The following is a 16,428-nucleotide window of genomic DNA, read 5'->3' as shown; positions in this document are numbered from 1 at the left end:
TTCAGAAAACCATATGCATTAAAAAAAATAACGAGTTTATACAAAAATGAGATTTTCTACGGAAACCCTTATACAAAATGCAAAACTTCAAAATGTATACTAAACGCAGAATGCCATCAGAAATAGTGAGATTTTGAAGCTATCTTGCAATCGAGTCATTGCCCTTCTCGTAAACCTAATCATCACCTGTACTTATAAAATGGATCAGTTTTATGAAAAACTGATAGATACACAAGTAAGACAATATGAAACAAAAATTAAAACAAAGCATATTATTCTAATCATGATAAGCAGTTTAATTTAGTCATAGGCTATAACTAGCATGAGCAATTAACTAACACAGGATATAAGCATACACAATAAGCAGTTCATAAATCTCAAAATGCTCGACCAATCAATATTGTGAACATGATAATCTTTGTTTTGATATTAGCTGACATGTGGGTACGTACAAGGCACGAAACGTAGAAACAACTGAGACTAATTCAGGGGTTTATTATGTCATGTATTTTTAATACCCTGGTTAACTAACTGAGTCCGCTCCTAAGGGGACGACTAATGACCGAGAGAGAATTTCTCAAAGGTCACTCATTTAAATAATGCATCTAACTTCTGCAGAAGTCCATGGGATCTACCACCTAGGATAATTTTTTATAGTCTCGTCCCCTAACTCCAATGATTGGGGATACTGAGTCATTTGCCTGAGGGGTGGTTGTTAACAACCTATCCATCAGAGTTTTCGCACCATCCTATCCTCTCTCTCTTGACCAAAAACAGTGAGCAAATGGGTGCGTCAGGTTTTATTTAACTGCCGACACATTCTACATGCTCTGGTCTTTCAACCCACTCGAGCATCTTGCCTATGAAGGTGAATCATCATCCTTTTGTGATTTTCATTTCATCATTGTGCCTTTGCACGTTGCGAGGCTACCATAAACCTCTCATCCAATCATCGTAGTAAAACATACGTATATGTCTAAAAGGATGGCTATGATGAGAGAGGTATGAGTTTCTCAAAAAGGAACCCCAGCTTTAATGTGTTGTGAAGGAAACAATATAATCATTTTAATTTATATTTGACATGCTCTGGTCCTTTAAACCAACACAAGCATCTTGCCTGTGAAGGCGAAACATCACTATGTAAATGATTTCTACAATGTGTCATTTGCACGCTTCGAGGTTACCACAGACCTCTCATCCTACCCATTATAGTACAAACATACCATATCTGTCTAAAGGTACGACTATGATGATAGGGCATGAGTTTCTCAAAGGATAACTCAACACAGAGTTTTACAAGTACATGACATAAGTAATTCAAAATTAGACATGCTTAGTCTTGCGAAACAAAAAACAACTTGCATGATTTAGAATCTTCAAGGATCTGAAACGCTTCTCCCAAGTGTACCGACTTGGGAGAAAGCTAGTTGCTAATTTGCAACTCACAACATTATCTAGCTTTGCTTTGTAAGACTGCGTACTCGAGAAGCTAGGATTTGTGAAAGGAATCATCGACTCGAGACTGTAACGCTTGTACGCAAATTTGCATCTTTTCAAAAAGAGCAAAAATGGTACGTGCTCCTGCGTGCCCTGTGAGACTTGCATTTAAGGAGTCATAGTTGCCAAAAATGTAAGTCTGCGAGAAAAAGATTCCTGTGCACTAAGGCGCGTAATACAGTAATGCAAAAACAATATCTTGTGCACTAAAGCATGTCGACAAAGCAAACACAGAAATAGTAAATGAAAAAGCAAGCATGTGTATTGAAGCACGGTGGCAAAGTAAAGGCAGTAAATAGTAAAAACAGAAAACAATAAATAACAAAAAATAACCGCAAAAGTAAAAGCTTGTGCATAGAAAGTGCGACGACAACAAAAAGCAATAAAGATAAAAAATAAAAAAGGACAAAGATCGTGAAACCGCATCCTTGAGTTAAGGGTGTGTGTGTGTGTGTGTGTATATATATATATATATATATATATATATATATATATATATATATATATATATATATATATAGTGCTTTGTCCTTTCTTTTCTATTTTAATTTTAATTGCTTTATTTTAGTTCGTCCATTATCCTTTGCACAACTTTCCCCTACTTTGAGGAGTTGCAGTGTTGTGAACGTCTTCGAGTGTATGTGATAAATGTCTCAGGCCACGGGACATGAGCGAGATCTGTTGTGCGAACTGCAAAAGATAAAAGGTGAATAGCATGCTTAAAAAAAATGGGGGTTGAAACCCCAAATAGGGCAGGGATGTGTCTCTACCCACCAAACAACGAAAAAAGAAGTGAAGGGGCAGGGGTTGTGCCCCTGTCCGTCGATCGACAGAGAGAGAAGGGGCAATAGCGCAACCCCTACTTGTAGATCTGATAAAAAGGGGAAGGGGAAGGGGCAGGAGCTGCGCCCCTGCCTGTAGTCTAGTCCGAAAAAGAGGCCGGGGCAGGGGGACATGCCCCTACCCACCAACCTATTGAAAGGGAAAAAGGAGCAGGGGCAAGGGTGACACCCCTGCCCATTGACTGCCAACAAAACAGAAAAGGGGAGGGAGAGGTAGGGGCGCTGGCCCAGCCCCGCCTAAGAGAAGGCGAGAGAGGGGGCAAGGGCGAAACCCCTGCCCCGCCTGATAGACGGAGACAAAGGGGCTCCAGACGGAAGGAGACGAAGGGGCAGCCCCTGCCCATCAGCCCAACCGAAATAGAGGAAGGGGCAAGCACGCAACCTTGCCTTAATAGCCTGACAGATGAGGGGCAAGGGCAGGAGTGCGGCCCTACCCCACCTGCCAAAAGGGGACAGGGAAGGGGCACAGCGCCTTCCCCAACATTTGAGAGCCGAGGGAAGGGGCGCCCCTTCCCTGATGTCAGAGAGTAGAGGGAAGCCCGACACTGGAGAGGAGGGTGTCACCTGTTAAACCAAACAGGGGGTGAGAGAGAGCAGGGAGGGAGGGCAGAGGAGCCCTCACTATAACGGACGGAGAAAGAAGAAGACAGAAGGTGAAGAAGACTGAGCGAGAAAAGGGTTACCTAAGAGGAGGGTGTCACCAGCGAGGGGCAAAAACAGCGAGAGGGCGGGGGGTTCAGGGTCGTTGGTGAGACGGGGCTCTGGCGACAAAGGGAACTCGAGAGAGGGTGTCCATTAAGAATAGTATGTAAGGTAACATGACAGGAAAAAATTGCAGTATCCCTGTGAGATAGTCTGAATGTCCAATCCACGTATAAAGAAGGTAAAAAAGTTCACACTTCAATGTATCTAGAAAGAATGAATCACATCAGGTTAAAATCCAGAACGAATCATTAATGATTTCTGCACTATCCAAAGTTCGTGATTTTTTCCCGTTAGGAAAAACAAAACTGCAATCACAACATTGAGAGATTACATATTTCCAACAACAGATAATGCTCCCCTTTAATTTTTTCAGATGTTTATATTTTTTTATTCTGTGAAGAGGCTTGCCTGCAATGGTAGAACTGAACACACTGGAAACACCATTCCCAATATTCAAACACCACGCTTAATCGGTTGAAATCGTGAGACCACCGATTGGTTAACCAAAACAAGTTCAAGGATTGAATTTATGGTTGTACTTGTCCAATAGAACCCAAAGAACACAAATTCCTTGGCAGGAAGTTTCGGACAGAAGACCAACTGATGGAAGAATTTCTTACATACACAAATCCAATCAATCTTTTTAACCACAAAAAGAAGACTGACCCACTTGTAACAGAGAACATGGTTCACATTAGAGTTCTCATCGAAATTGCTTCCATAAACGGCTACAAAATGACAAAACAAATCTTGATAGTAATGAATCCGTGTAAATATCAAAAATAAAAAAATGAACAAGCAAGTATCTGGAATATCCCAAGAAAATTAAAAGCTGCTATTATTCTCATTACTTGTCAACTTATCTTCAGTGCTGGACTCTTAAAAATAAAATAGAACAAAAAATAGCCTTCAAAGTTTGACAGCTACCCTCTGAAAAAGTTGCACTTAGGCAAAACAGATTTATAGGTAAAGAAAATATATGTTTTCCCGAACCAAAATCATTCAACTAATAAAAAATATATATAATTTTTTAGGTTAATGACCAACTCATTGGAACCCAACAAATGCACCTATGGGCGACTCAAATCTTAAAATTTCACATAGAAAGGGAATAACCAAAGAACACTTGATACATCATTGCAATGAGACTATTTCCAAAGATAACATGGCCATTTCACTTGTATGTGTTACTTATTATAATCAAAAGATGGAACCATGGATATGAGCAGCTTGGGCTACATATGACCAGCCCAATTCTAGATCTCAGGTGAGCCTATGCAAGCTGGACTGAAGTGGATGTGGTTTCTACAAACACGACAGTGAGCAACTTGGAGTACGTATCTCCAGAACGAACAAACATCGGGAAACCAGAGATTGGTTAGTATTCATTAAGCCCAAGGTAATCCCAACTAGCAACACAAATGCACGAGTTGCCTTTGGAACAAAGACAAGCAGAAAGAATGATTTATTATTTCCTGAAAATAAAGGTTATCAGTTCATTAGAAGAGTACATGAAGACTACAACATGGAGCAAAGAATATATACAAAGGAGTTACCTTGAGATTTTTGTTCCAAGACAATCCCTTCTCCCAACCTCCAGTGTTGCCAATATGCATGACGAGAGCCTTCCTACTGAAAACAATCAGCTCTTCTCCTTTGTTAGTCCTACATCATCACCCTTGGAGTCTCTGTGCTGCAAGTTCAAAGTAAAAAAATGTCATGGAAATTGCTTTGTTTATGCAAAGGAAACATATCATTGGTATTATGTAAGATCTACTGGTCAGGTTTGACATGTAAGAACAAACTAGACAGATAAACATGAAGTCTCACAAAAGATCTTCCCAGGGACCACTCAACCGTTTGGTACTGCAACCTCATGTACAAAGCCAGTCTTCCTGGTGCTAGAAATAGTATTGAACTATTTGCGTAAGTTCAACCAAAATTGCAGTGTTGAAGCACAAAACATGACACTAAATATCTGGGCTGGCACAAAAGCAGTTCTATGAATCAAATAATAGGTGCTCATCCAAATTGCAAAGTTCAGTAAAACCAACGTTACATGCTCCAAGTACTGGAACTGTGAACACGGTGAGACCACCAATGTCTACGGTGTATGTCGCTCAGTTTGAACAAGTCCAAAGTAAAAGCATTTGTCTAATAGAAATGATATTTAGATGGACAGTGCAATGAGGATGAACTCTCGCTCTCGCTCTCTTTGTGGCCTAACTGAATGTTACCTTCTTTTTTTTGTGCCTGTGAGCATCGGCAGCATCTCCATTCTCCTCGTGCCTTCTTTTCTGAAGCAGAAGCAGGACTAGCATTTAGACGTAAAAAGACAAAATAAAATTAGAGAATGACCAGCCTGCTAACCTTCTCATGATGCTTCTTAGAGTGATCATCACCACCTTCATGGTTTCCACTTCCATCTTTCCTACTCTTGTCTTTATCTTTGTCTTTACTCCGATCCTTGTCGCGATGTTTGTGTTTTTTGTGCTCCCTGTCTTTCTCTTTGTCCCTGTCCTTGTGTTTTTTATGTTTCTTTTCCTTGTCTTTTGAATCAGTATTCGATTTCCCACCAATAGTAGGAATTCCCTTTTCAGCCTGTCAAAAAGGAGAAAAAGAAGAGGAAAGATGAGTGACAAAGCTCAAAACTATGAAACCCCAAAATGCCAATGAAACCCACATAAATGATGAGACTCACAGCAGGCAGCTCGATTGGTTCAGTCTCTCTTAGTTGGAAGGCCTGTCTAAGGGTGTCCAAGTCAAATGGTCGAATACGTGAATCCAAATTTTGCATATATGATGTATTATAAGAGAGCTGATCCAGTTCCATTCCTTCTCCCTTTCTGATTTCTGTGTCACCCACCACATTGTAAAGGTAATGTGTGTCCGAAACTGCTGAAGGGAGGTTTCTCTTGCAAAAGAAATTGTGGTGAGGCAACAACTTGTAGTGATTCAGAAGATCCATGGCACCCGTTAGTTCCCTAGGTCCTGAAGATCCAAAATAAAATACAAAGTAAAGCATACAAAAATACATTCACGAATAACCTCTTAGAAATACAATGTTTGTAAAGGTAATGTGGTCAGATGCTAAACTTTGTATTGTAATCTATGTCACAGGGATTCGGCTAGCAGGGTGCCGCACCCGCGTCGACGCGACTCGACGCGGGTGTGGTCAACCCGATCCTGGGTGCGTTGACCGCACCCAGGATCATTTAGGTCCATTTTTTTTTGGATTTTTTTTTTTAAAAAAAATTGCCCTATGAAATGGGCTGCGGAATTTAAAAAAAAAAATTCTGCTGACAGCTGCTTGCTGCTGCTCTTGTTTTATAAAGAGGCACTTTTAAAACCATCTAAAATTGAAGAGCCTTTTCAATCCAGATCCTTCTTTTTCGTAAAGGATTTTCTCTCTCCATAATAAATGATAATGATGGTGGTAGCCTTGCTGGCTATTAGTATTCATTGTTCTCCTGACGAGATGGGTGCTCTAGCTGTAGCCTTGTGTAGACGTCTCTTTTCCACATGTCCAATCCAATAAATTTCTTTTAGCTATCGTGCAGCTGTATATAAAATGAAATTTGAAGAATCCTATGGCGTGGCAGTGGAGTTGTAGGCCTCATGAAGACTCTCTCTCCAACAAACCACATCAAACCTTGGGCTTATATTTTTTTTTTCGTGAAGACCAGGGAGTTTCAGACATGATTGAATCATGACAGTCAGTAGAACGCAGCAGGCTGGGTCGATCAGATTGCCAATCCTTTCGTTTCATCAATTTTGTCCCGTTGCCTCAAAGTACACAACAAGCAGAACGTGGGTAACAAGTCTTCAAACAAACACACCAGCAAAAAAAATTGGACCCCCGACCCGTGTCGGGGGAACCCCCGGACCCCCTTATATATATATATATATATATATATATATATATATATATATATATATATATATATATATATATATATATATATATATATTACATTTTTGCCCCTGCCGCACCCCCGCACCCGCACCCATGTGACATAGATTGTAATGTAATATGCTGAATGCATTAAGGGTAAATCAATCTTTTGTCATACCAAATCAATACATGATAACGGAACAAGAGAGAGTAGCTGCCGCAGAAAAATAAATATGCAGGAACCAAGGAAGAAGAAAAAGTGCAGAAAGAGCACATAAAATTTCCAAATAAACCCATATGTAAATTGCACACTTTATCATATTTGGCTCTAGATGCTTCGTATAAGAGAGAAAGAAAGCAAGGGTTCCCTTCTAAGCACAATATCCCACATACAAGTCTCGTAAGACCACAAATCACACACTTTATTATATTTGGCTCTAGATGCTTCGTATAAGAGAGGGAAAGAATCATTTAGCTTGGTATCACCACACCAACCATAATGCCAAAATAAGGTTTTAGTCTATGTCACATGGGTGCGGGTGCGGCGCAATTTCAAAAATTTTGGACACGGGGACTCGGCTATATATATATATATATAACAATAATTCTAGTAAACAATTAAAATTAAGTAGCCAAAACTATATAAGATAAAAGGATATTATCATTGTACAGATATAATTTAAATTGACTTGTAATAGTAAACTTCAAGTCTGCAGTAAATTAAGTAGCCAAAACTATGACCTTAATTTTTTCGAAAGTTTCAATTTGGCACTCCCATTTCTTTATGGTAGTTCTTAAGCTAGCTTTTCTAATACTTGTGAAACTAGTATTTTTTTAAACTGGAAAAGAATTTATTTAGCTACCTCAAATGGTTGGGTTACCTTTTATCGTGTTTTATACATATTTTTACATAAGTTGTGAAACAGTCACACAGACTGTGCACACAGTCTGTGCAATGCAGTCTGTGACTGTGCAACTGCATTGCACAGTCTGGTTATATATTAAAAAAAAAGATATATAAAAAATGTTTTTTTGTTTTTTGTCTTAAAATGGACATTTTTTGACTCGGTCAAAGTTGACCGAGTCCAAAATGTGGATGGACTCGGCCTTGACTCGTTGACCGAGTTCGGGCCGAGTCTGAAGCCGCACCCGTGTCGGGGCGTGTCGACTCGGGTGCGGCACCTCCCTAGCCGAGTCCGTGTGACATAGGTTTTAGTTCAGTTTCCCACCGTTATCCGAATCATGTTGAAGTGTTCCAAAGCCACCACCCATACCTTCCAAATCCTGGATCCTTTCTTCCATTTGTGATTTTCGGACCAACTCCATGGCCAACCAACCAAGTCATACTTTTCCATGTATACTAGGCTAAGATTGTCCTCCCTCCTACATAACCTCCATAGCCATTTTGACAAGAGAGCAATATTGAATTTTTCCAAGTTATGTATTCCCAAACCTCCAACATGTAGAGGTTGTGAAACAAACAACCACTTGATGGGTGGCCTAGATTTCCCTTCAATCAATCCATGCCAAATAAACTTTTGAAATAAAGTATTGAGTCGTTTTTCAACCTTCTTGGGCAGCTTGAAAATTTGGAGGAAGTGTATCACCGTAGGATAGATGTTCAATCAGACAAGATTAATTCTTCCCGCTCTAGAAAGCAAGCGAGAAGAGCATGATTGGATTTTTTGACAAATTCTATCTTCCACCGAGCTCCAATGTGACTCTCTAGAGACCCTCAAATGAAATGGGAGACCCAAATATTTCAATGGAAGGGTGCCTTCTTTATAATTAAAGATTGCTGAAGCAATTCTTTGCAATTCATTGTTGTGGTCATTGAGCACCATGATTTGACTCTTGCCCTCATTCTTACAAAGGCCCGAAATCACTGAAAAGCATTTAAGGATCACACATAAGGCACACATATTCTCCTCCGAAGTCTCTCCAAAAATCAATAGGTCATCCGCAAAGAGAAGGTGATCGATATTAACAGATTCCGACACTTTACATCCACGAAATATCCCTGCCTCCTCCGCACTAAATAACATCACCGAGAGTGCTTCCATATCCATGACGAAAAGAAGAGGGGATAGCGGGTCCCCTTGGCGCAACACCCTCTTTGGTTTAAAAAAGCCACCATTCTCCCCATTGATTGTTACCGCAATTGAAATTGCGGAAAACAACCCATCCGCCCATTGTCTACACTTATCATCAAACCCCATACATTGCATACAACATAACAAGAATCACCAATCTAGGGAATCAAAAGCTTTCTCAAGATCGATTTTGAGGACAAAAAATTTCGTACCTTTATGCTTGATGGAGTGAATGGTCTCATGTGCCATGACACATGCATCATATAGCCGTCTACAAATTGTTAGCTGATTGATTAATGTGCATATGAATTGATATTGATATTCATGTATTGGGATCTCCTCTGTCTGGTTGTGTCTGAAAAATCCAAAATTGAGAGACACTTTACTCCATCCAGATATGCCTGACGACTATGTCACATAGGTGTGGGGGGAGTTTACTCAACCTGATTAAGACCTGGGTCAAAGCAAATCCAGGTTTGAATCAATCTGAGTCTGTGTTGAATCTTTTGAAAGTGTATATATATATATACCCTCCCGCACCCAAGTTTTTTTAAAGTGTCGCATCGTCTCACCCACACATGCACCCGCACCTATGTGACATAGTCGTCAGACATATCTGGATGGAGTCATATCTTTGGCATATATTGGGACACGGTTTTATGACAAAATTGCCTTTAAAGGCTTTCCAATCATTTCTTTTCAAGCTTGGGTTGATTGTGTTCAAGCTTGAAGGGGAGTGTTGAGGAAATGCCATGGTACCTTTTTATGTGATATCATTTTCATTTAAGTATCTTGTACATACATTTCTAATAGAGGGGTATTTTTGTAACATAGGCATTATAGTCAATTGTTTTTCTTCTTGTGTAACCCTAATGAGATGTCCCCTATATGTTGTATTCTAAATCCTTTTGAAACGAATAAAGTTTACTATTCTTCTTTGCTCTCTCTTCTTCTCCCTTGTGTGTTTGCCCTAATCCTTGGTGCTCGTGATAGCCGTGAAAGAAATTGGCAAACAACAGAAGAGAAGGTCGTGGCAGATGCCGACACAATTGAGCCGGAGGAAGAGGCATTCTTCCCCTTCCACAAAATACGCAAAATGCCACGCAAGGAGCCAGTCGAGTTGTTGGTTAGAATAATAATCAACAGAGGAATGCATTGCAATGTCAATTATGCAAGAAAAGAGGACACACATATGATAGTTGTTGGGATTTACTGGCTTATGGTATTGTCGCTAGTGCTAAGAAAATTAATTATAATGCTAATTACGTTCAAGCTCAAGAGGGTCGTGTGCAACAAGTGTAGCAAAGCAACGAGGTATTAACAACCACTCTAGAAGGGTTAAAGTTGGACCAGCATGCTTCCTAAGGTGAATGGTACATTCATTCGGAGGCCAACAATCATGTTACTGGCAATTCAAGTATGATTTTTTATCATGGTAGAATTATCACTGGAGATGTAACTCCTCACCCCATCACTCACATAGGAAATGCCCAAGTAGTGTGTAAAAACGGTCACTTGTCTTTACCAAATACCTTTCTTGTTTCTTGTATTAGGAAAAACCTTATTTTTGTATCCCATTTGTGTGATCAAACTACCTCTTATGTTGTCTTACTCCTTTTGTGCATGTGAAGGACCTTTGAACAAGCAAAACGTATGTTGAAGGAATAAGACACAGGAATTTATATGTCATTAAGGAAGCTCATGGTAGTCCTAAGGAAGCTCATGGTAGTCCTTCTAGTTCGTGTTTTCCTAGTCCCAGTGTAATGGAACAGATAAAGGGCCCACACACCTCACAAGAGGCACAAACACAAGCCACTATGGGCACAAGCACAAGAGCCACTAAAGGCCAAAGAGAGCACACACAAATACTCTTAAAAAATAATATTTTATTAACACACAAATGCACAAATAATGCCTTCGTATACAAGGGACATAGTCCCATTTATATATAAAAGGGAAAGGAAAGCTAGCCATTATAGCATCCTAATGGCTAGAATAACTAGCCGTTAGGTAGTTCTAACAGCTAGTTGGCGAGCCCAACTAAATGACAAAAATGCCCTTCAAAGGACATTAAAAAAATAAAAAGAAAGAAAGAAAAATACATGTATATATATATATATATATATTTTTTTATTTATAGATAAATCTTAACACCCAATCCAAGTTCGAGTTTTGAGGTGTTGATTTCCAAGACCAAGCCCAATTCGAAGGATGTTGATATTTAGCATCGTCGTCTCGCCCATTGCAGTGTTTCGTTTTTTAAGTCATTGTCCAATAAAGGAGTCATATCCAATGTGTTGTAATAAGTTAGTGAATGAATCGTTGTATCCAAGTTGTCAAATTTGTAAGAGTCACCAACTTCCATTCAACAATTAAATAAAAGAGATTTATTTTCTTTTGAAATTATTCATTCTGATGTATGGGTGCCCGCACCCAAAAGTTCCTTTTCATCTAGTAGATACTATGTCACTTTCACCAATGATTACAGTAGATATATTTGGATATTTTTCATGAAATGTAAATATGAGGTATTTAGTCTGTTTCCTCAGTTTTACTCTTTCATTCTGAGTCAATTTGGGCAAAACATAGTCAATTTTCAAAGTGATGGTGGGTGGTGATTATAGTTTTCATGCATTCAAGGATTTTTTGCATGAACACGATATACATCATAAAAAATCATGCTCACATATTCTGCAGCAAAATGGAGTTGCTGAGCGAAAACATAGGCATATTGTAGAGAGTGCACTCAGAATGATACACACAAGTGGTGCACAATTGGGGTTGTGGACACCGCTGTGCATGTCATTAATCGGCTACCCATGAAGATCCTAGGAGAGAAAACACCATGTTACATGTTGTATGGTGTAGATCTATCGTATGATGAGTTAAGAATATAGGGTTGTGTGTGTTATGTCCACAGATGATTCGCAAAGGAATAAATTTTCTCCAAAAGTGCAAATCCGTCGATTTGTTGGGTATGCAGATGGATATAAAGGCTATAGGTGCTGGAATCCAGAGAAGAGGTGCATAATCACATTGAGACACATCATTTTTTATGAAAAGAAATTTGATATTGGTAAAACATTAAAGTGCAAACAGATGCATGATGGTGACTCCCATATATGTGCAGATGAGTTTGAATTTTGGTCGGATATATCGTTGTTGCAGTGTTTGAATGGTGAATGCAGTCTTAATTATGATCAGTCCATGTAAAACCATGAGGAATTATCGAGTGGTACTATTTATGCAGAAATCCCAGCAGCAGAAAAACTGAATGTAGATGACTATGTTCAGCCCTTTGCAGAAAATCCAAATATTAGCAGTTTGACTCAGCAGCCTACAAGTGTACAGCAGCAGACATTAATCAGTATGAGTGAACAAAGTACGGACAGGTATTATGGCCAGACTTACCAAAGGAGAATTCAGCTTGGTAGAGTTGATGCAGGTGAACAGCTGCGTGATGAGCAGACTGATAAAGCTGGACAGATTGCACAGCCCCAAAATTCAAAGGTCAACTAGAATAAAGCATCCGATTGATAGGTGGGTTTCATATTATACCTTTAGCATGGAACATCATGCTTTCTTCAATGAGATTCAATGTGAGCAAGAGCCTATTTCCAATGCTCAAGCAAGCAAGAATTATTGGTGGATTGAGACAATGAACAAAGAGATGAGTGTTGTATCATTGCCAAATGTGAAAAATTGTTGATAGACCACTAGATAAAAATGTAGTTAGGTGTAAATGGATATATAAAATAAAATACAAAGCAGATGGCAGTGTAGAGAGATACAAGGCATCTAGTTGCTAAAGGATATACCTAAGAACAGATATTGGATTATGATGAAACCTTTACTCCATTGATTAAAATGGGGACTATAGGGTTGGTTATGTCCTTGGCTATGATACACAATTATGAGCTGTATCAAATGGATGTAAAGAATGTGTTTTCACATTGAGACCTAAAAGAGGAAGTCTACATGGAGCAGCCACCGGGATATACGGAGGGCGAACCTCATCGAAAGGTGTGTAACAGTGTTATATGTATCGTGTCGTATCGTGCGATACATATCGTTACTTTTTGAAAATATGATACGATACACACTTGTATCGCGATACGAGTGTGTATTGTACCCGTATCAAGTACGATACACCCTTGTATCGCATTGTATTGTACGGTATAGGTGTGACACACTTAAAAAAGACTTGAAACTTACTTTTTAAGTTTTGGGTTTTAAAGGCATCTTGAAGGCCAACTTCTCTATTTGTCTAAAGGCTATTAGAAGGGAACCCATGCACCCTAAGAGTCGTGAGATCGATTTGGAGGCCAATTTGTGCACAAAGGAGAAGGCTTCTGCAATTTTCTCAAGTAAGAGTACATTTTCACTATGTTTTCACTCAAAGAAATGGACTAAGGTGAAAAATCCCTATTCTTTACTTATTATTGAGTTTTTTGGGGGGGAAGATGGCATTAGAGGATCCGACATGGCAATGGGGCACTCAAGTAATGAATGAAAATCGATTAAAAATCATGTGCAACTATTGCCAAAATTCTTTTTTGGGTGGCATCTCTTGGTTGAAGCATCATTTAGCCGGGACACATCATAATGTTGTCACATGCACGTAAAAAAATTTGTCGGATGCCATGAAATGGCAATGCCAACAATTACTTGATGATCTGAGAGAAAAAAGACAAGAAAGACAAATGAATGAGGTAGAAATGGGGTATCCAGAGCCCTGAAAGGATGTGTAATATGAAGATGAGCTCCCTACATTTGATCCTACAGCCTCTAGCATAGAATCAAAAGTCAAAATTCTATAGCGAAGGAGAAAGGTGTGGTTGGTGCCAGCAGTAGTGTCACTGCAGGTACAAAAAGAATAGGATGAGGAGAAAGAAAAAAATAGAGCTCTTCGAGAGAAGGTAAAGTTAGAGGTTCTATTATGAGTTTTTTCCTCTTAAGATTGTCTCTAGGGCGCAACCCAACATTAGTACTGCTATGACTCTTCAGCATTTAGTCGAGCGGGCGAATGTCGCGGTTGAGAGATGGTTTTATGACGTCTGCATTCCTTTCAATGCAGCAAATTCCTTTCATTTTCAGGTTATGGCAGATGTCATAACCAGTATCGGGCCTAGATATAAAATGCCTTCATATCATGATTTTTCATTTTTTTTTTCAGACACGTGGTATGCCAGGTTTGGAAGTGATGTTCCAAATTTGAGAGTTTTTGCCATTCACATTTTTAGCTAAACATATAGTGCAAGAGGATACAAAAGAAACTGGAGTGTCTTTAAGCAAATTCATACCAAAAGAAGAAATAGATTAGAGCACAAAAGGCTCAATGACCTCGTCTATGTTCGCTTCAACTTACGACTGAGGCAGAGATATATAAAATTATAATGTTTATTTATAATTTTCATATGTTTATTTAAAAAAATTTATATGATTCAAAACTCAACTAATTGTAATTTTTTCATGTAATCTTTTTAGGCAAATCAAAAAGTTATCATCAAGAAGGCACAAAGTAAAATTTGATCCATCAGTTTGGAATATTTTGATGAATTTGATGCATGGGTTGAAGAAGAAGTAGGGGATCTTTTGAACAAAGAAGACATCCAGTGGATTAACGTAGAAGGAGCACAAGAGGTAGATGATGAAGACCCCACGTATCTTGGAAAACGATGTAGAGGTCGAAGGAGGAGAAGAAGAAGATAATGATGATGAAGAAGATGATTATGATTATTGAGGTTTTATATAATATATTTTAAAAAAAATGGTTATTTAACTCTTAATTGTTCATAAACTTAGTTATTTTGTTTTTGTTTATGTAATATGAAAGTACGAGTCTTATGGCATATTCTTAATTGCAAGATATTTAATATTTTGCATTGTTCTTATGAGATATGCATGCAATATTATCTATGATTCTATATTAGTTGATGTTTGATCATGTCTTGTGCAGCTCATAGAAACATAAATGTTTCATATATGATATTATGGTTGTATTTTGTGCAATTCATCATTGTTTATGTGAAATGATTTCTTTAGAATTTTTGTTATTTTTTATTTTTTTAGATTTTTTTTAAAAATTTATTAAAAATTTACGATACGATACAATATGGTCTTACTTTGGGCCTGATCGAAACGGGTAACGATGCGATACTTACAACCTTGGTGTGTAAGCTAAAGAGGTCCCTATATTGTTTGAAACATGTTCATGAGATTCGGACATATGGTTTTCAACGAAGTCAAGTGGACTACTCGTTATTCACTAGCATTGGGAGTCATGGCATTACCATTTTATTGATATATGTGGATGACATTGTCATCATCGGGACTTCTATATATCATAAAAATCTCTTAAAAAATTATATGCAAATGTGTTTTCAGATGAAAGATTTGGGAGTGTTGCAGTATTTTCTTGTAGTAGTAGACCGCAACAAAGAGAGGATGTTTTTGTCGCAGATGAAGTATGCCATAGATTTGCTCCAAAGAAGTGGTATAAGAGATTGCAAGCTTCCACACTTGTATCCATTGGTTCAAAACTGAAAATGGATGAAGAAATGCATGTAAGGACCCAAGACAATACAGAAGCATAGTGAGCGCACTTTTGTATTTAACCTTTACGTGGCCAAACATCTATGCAGTCAGTCAAGTATCACAATATATGCATGATCCTAGAGAAGGTCACTTGGAGGCATGGCAGTGAAGCATATCCTGAGATATATCAAGGGTACCATGAATGATGGGTTGAAGAAAATCAAAGAGAGCGATAACCCTTTGATTGTCGTTGGTTTTACAAATGATGATTGGGCGGTGATCCTGATATGAGAAGACTTGTATCAGGATATTGTGTGTTTTTTGGTAAGAATCTTACATCCTAGAGCAATAAGAAACAAATAATTGTTGCAAGACCAAGTGCGAAAGCTAAATACCGATCCATGGCAGCCTTAGCATCAGAAGTAATGTGGATTAAGCATCTACTTGTCATCTTAAGACAAAGCGAAAGTCCCTAATATATTGCGACAACCAAAATGTCATCAAAATATCCATGAATCTCGTTTATCATGCGAAGACCAAACATATTTATATCGACCAACATTTTATAAAGGAAAAAATAGAAGATCATGACACAGAAGCAAGGTTTGTTGGTTCTGAAAATCAGGTGGCTGATATATTCACGAAAGGATTATCGAAGGCGTGATTTTGATTTTTTAAAAGCAAGATGTCCATGATCACGAAGATATGTACAACTTGAGGGAGGCGGTAAGAAATATCGTGTTTGTATGTAAGGGTAAAGTGGTCAGATGCTGCGTTTTGTATTGTAATGTAATACACTGAATGTATTAAGGGTAAGTCAGTCTTTTGTCACACCCTAATACAATGTTTATATGTTAAT

General features: G+C 38.5%; 1 protein-coding gene across 2 annotated transcripts in view; it reads right to left on the bottom strand.

Moving 5' to 3' along the window:
• Positions 1-16,428, bottom strand: part of LOC149820723 (putative mediator of RNA polymerase II transcription subunit 19b) — a 30,591-nt gene continuing 14,163 nt past the window's right edge. The window contains exons 3-7 of one of the 2 annotated variants that reach the window (XM_089983880.1): positions 5,746-6,035; positions 5,415-5,645; positions 5,282-5,341; positions 4,601-4,737; positions 1-186 (exon numbers count right to left, since the gene is read on the bottom strand). In XM_089983880.1, coding sequence (XP_089840006.1) covers positions 4,687-4,737; positions 5,282-5,341; positions 5,415-5,645; positions 5,746-6,035 — 632 coding nt within the window. In that variant the 3' untranslated portion in view covers positions 1-186; positions 4,601-4,686. Of the gene's footprint in view, positions 187-4,117; positions 4,520-4,600; positions 4,738-5,281; positions 5,342-5,414; positions 5,646-5,745; positions 6,036-16,428 lie in introns of those variants that run through there. The other variant, XM_089983879.1, reaches the window with a different exon arrangement.

This window comes from Nuphar pumila, chromosome 12, assembly GCF_984573655.1.
Source record: "Nuphar pumila chromosome 12, dmNupPumi1.hap1.1, whole genome shotgun sequence".
Lineage (NCBI taxonomy): Eukaryota > Viridiplantae > Streptophyta > Magnoliopsida > Nymphaeales > Nymphaeaceae > Nuphar > Nuphar pumila.
This window is presented reverse-complemented; position numbering and strand designations above follow the sequence as displayed.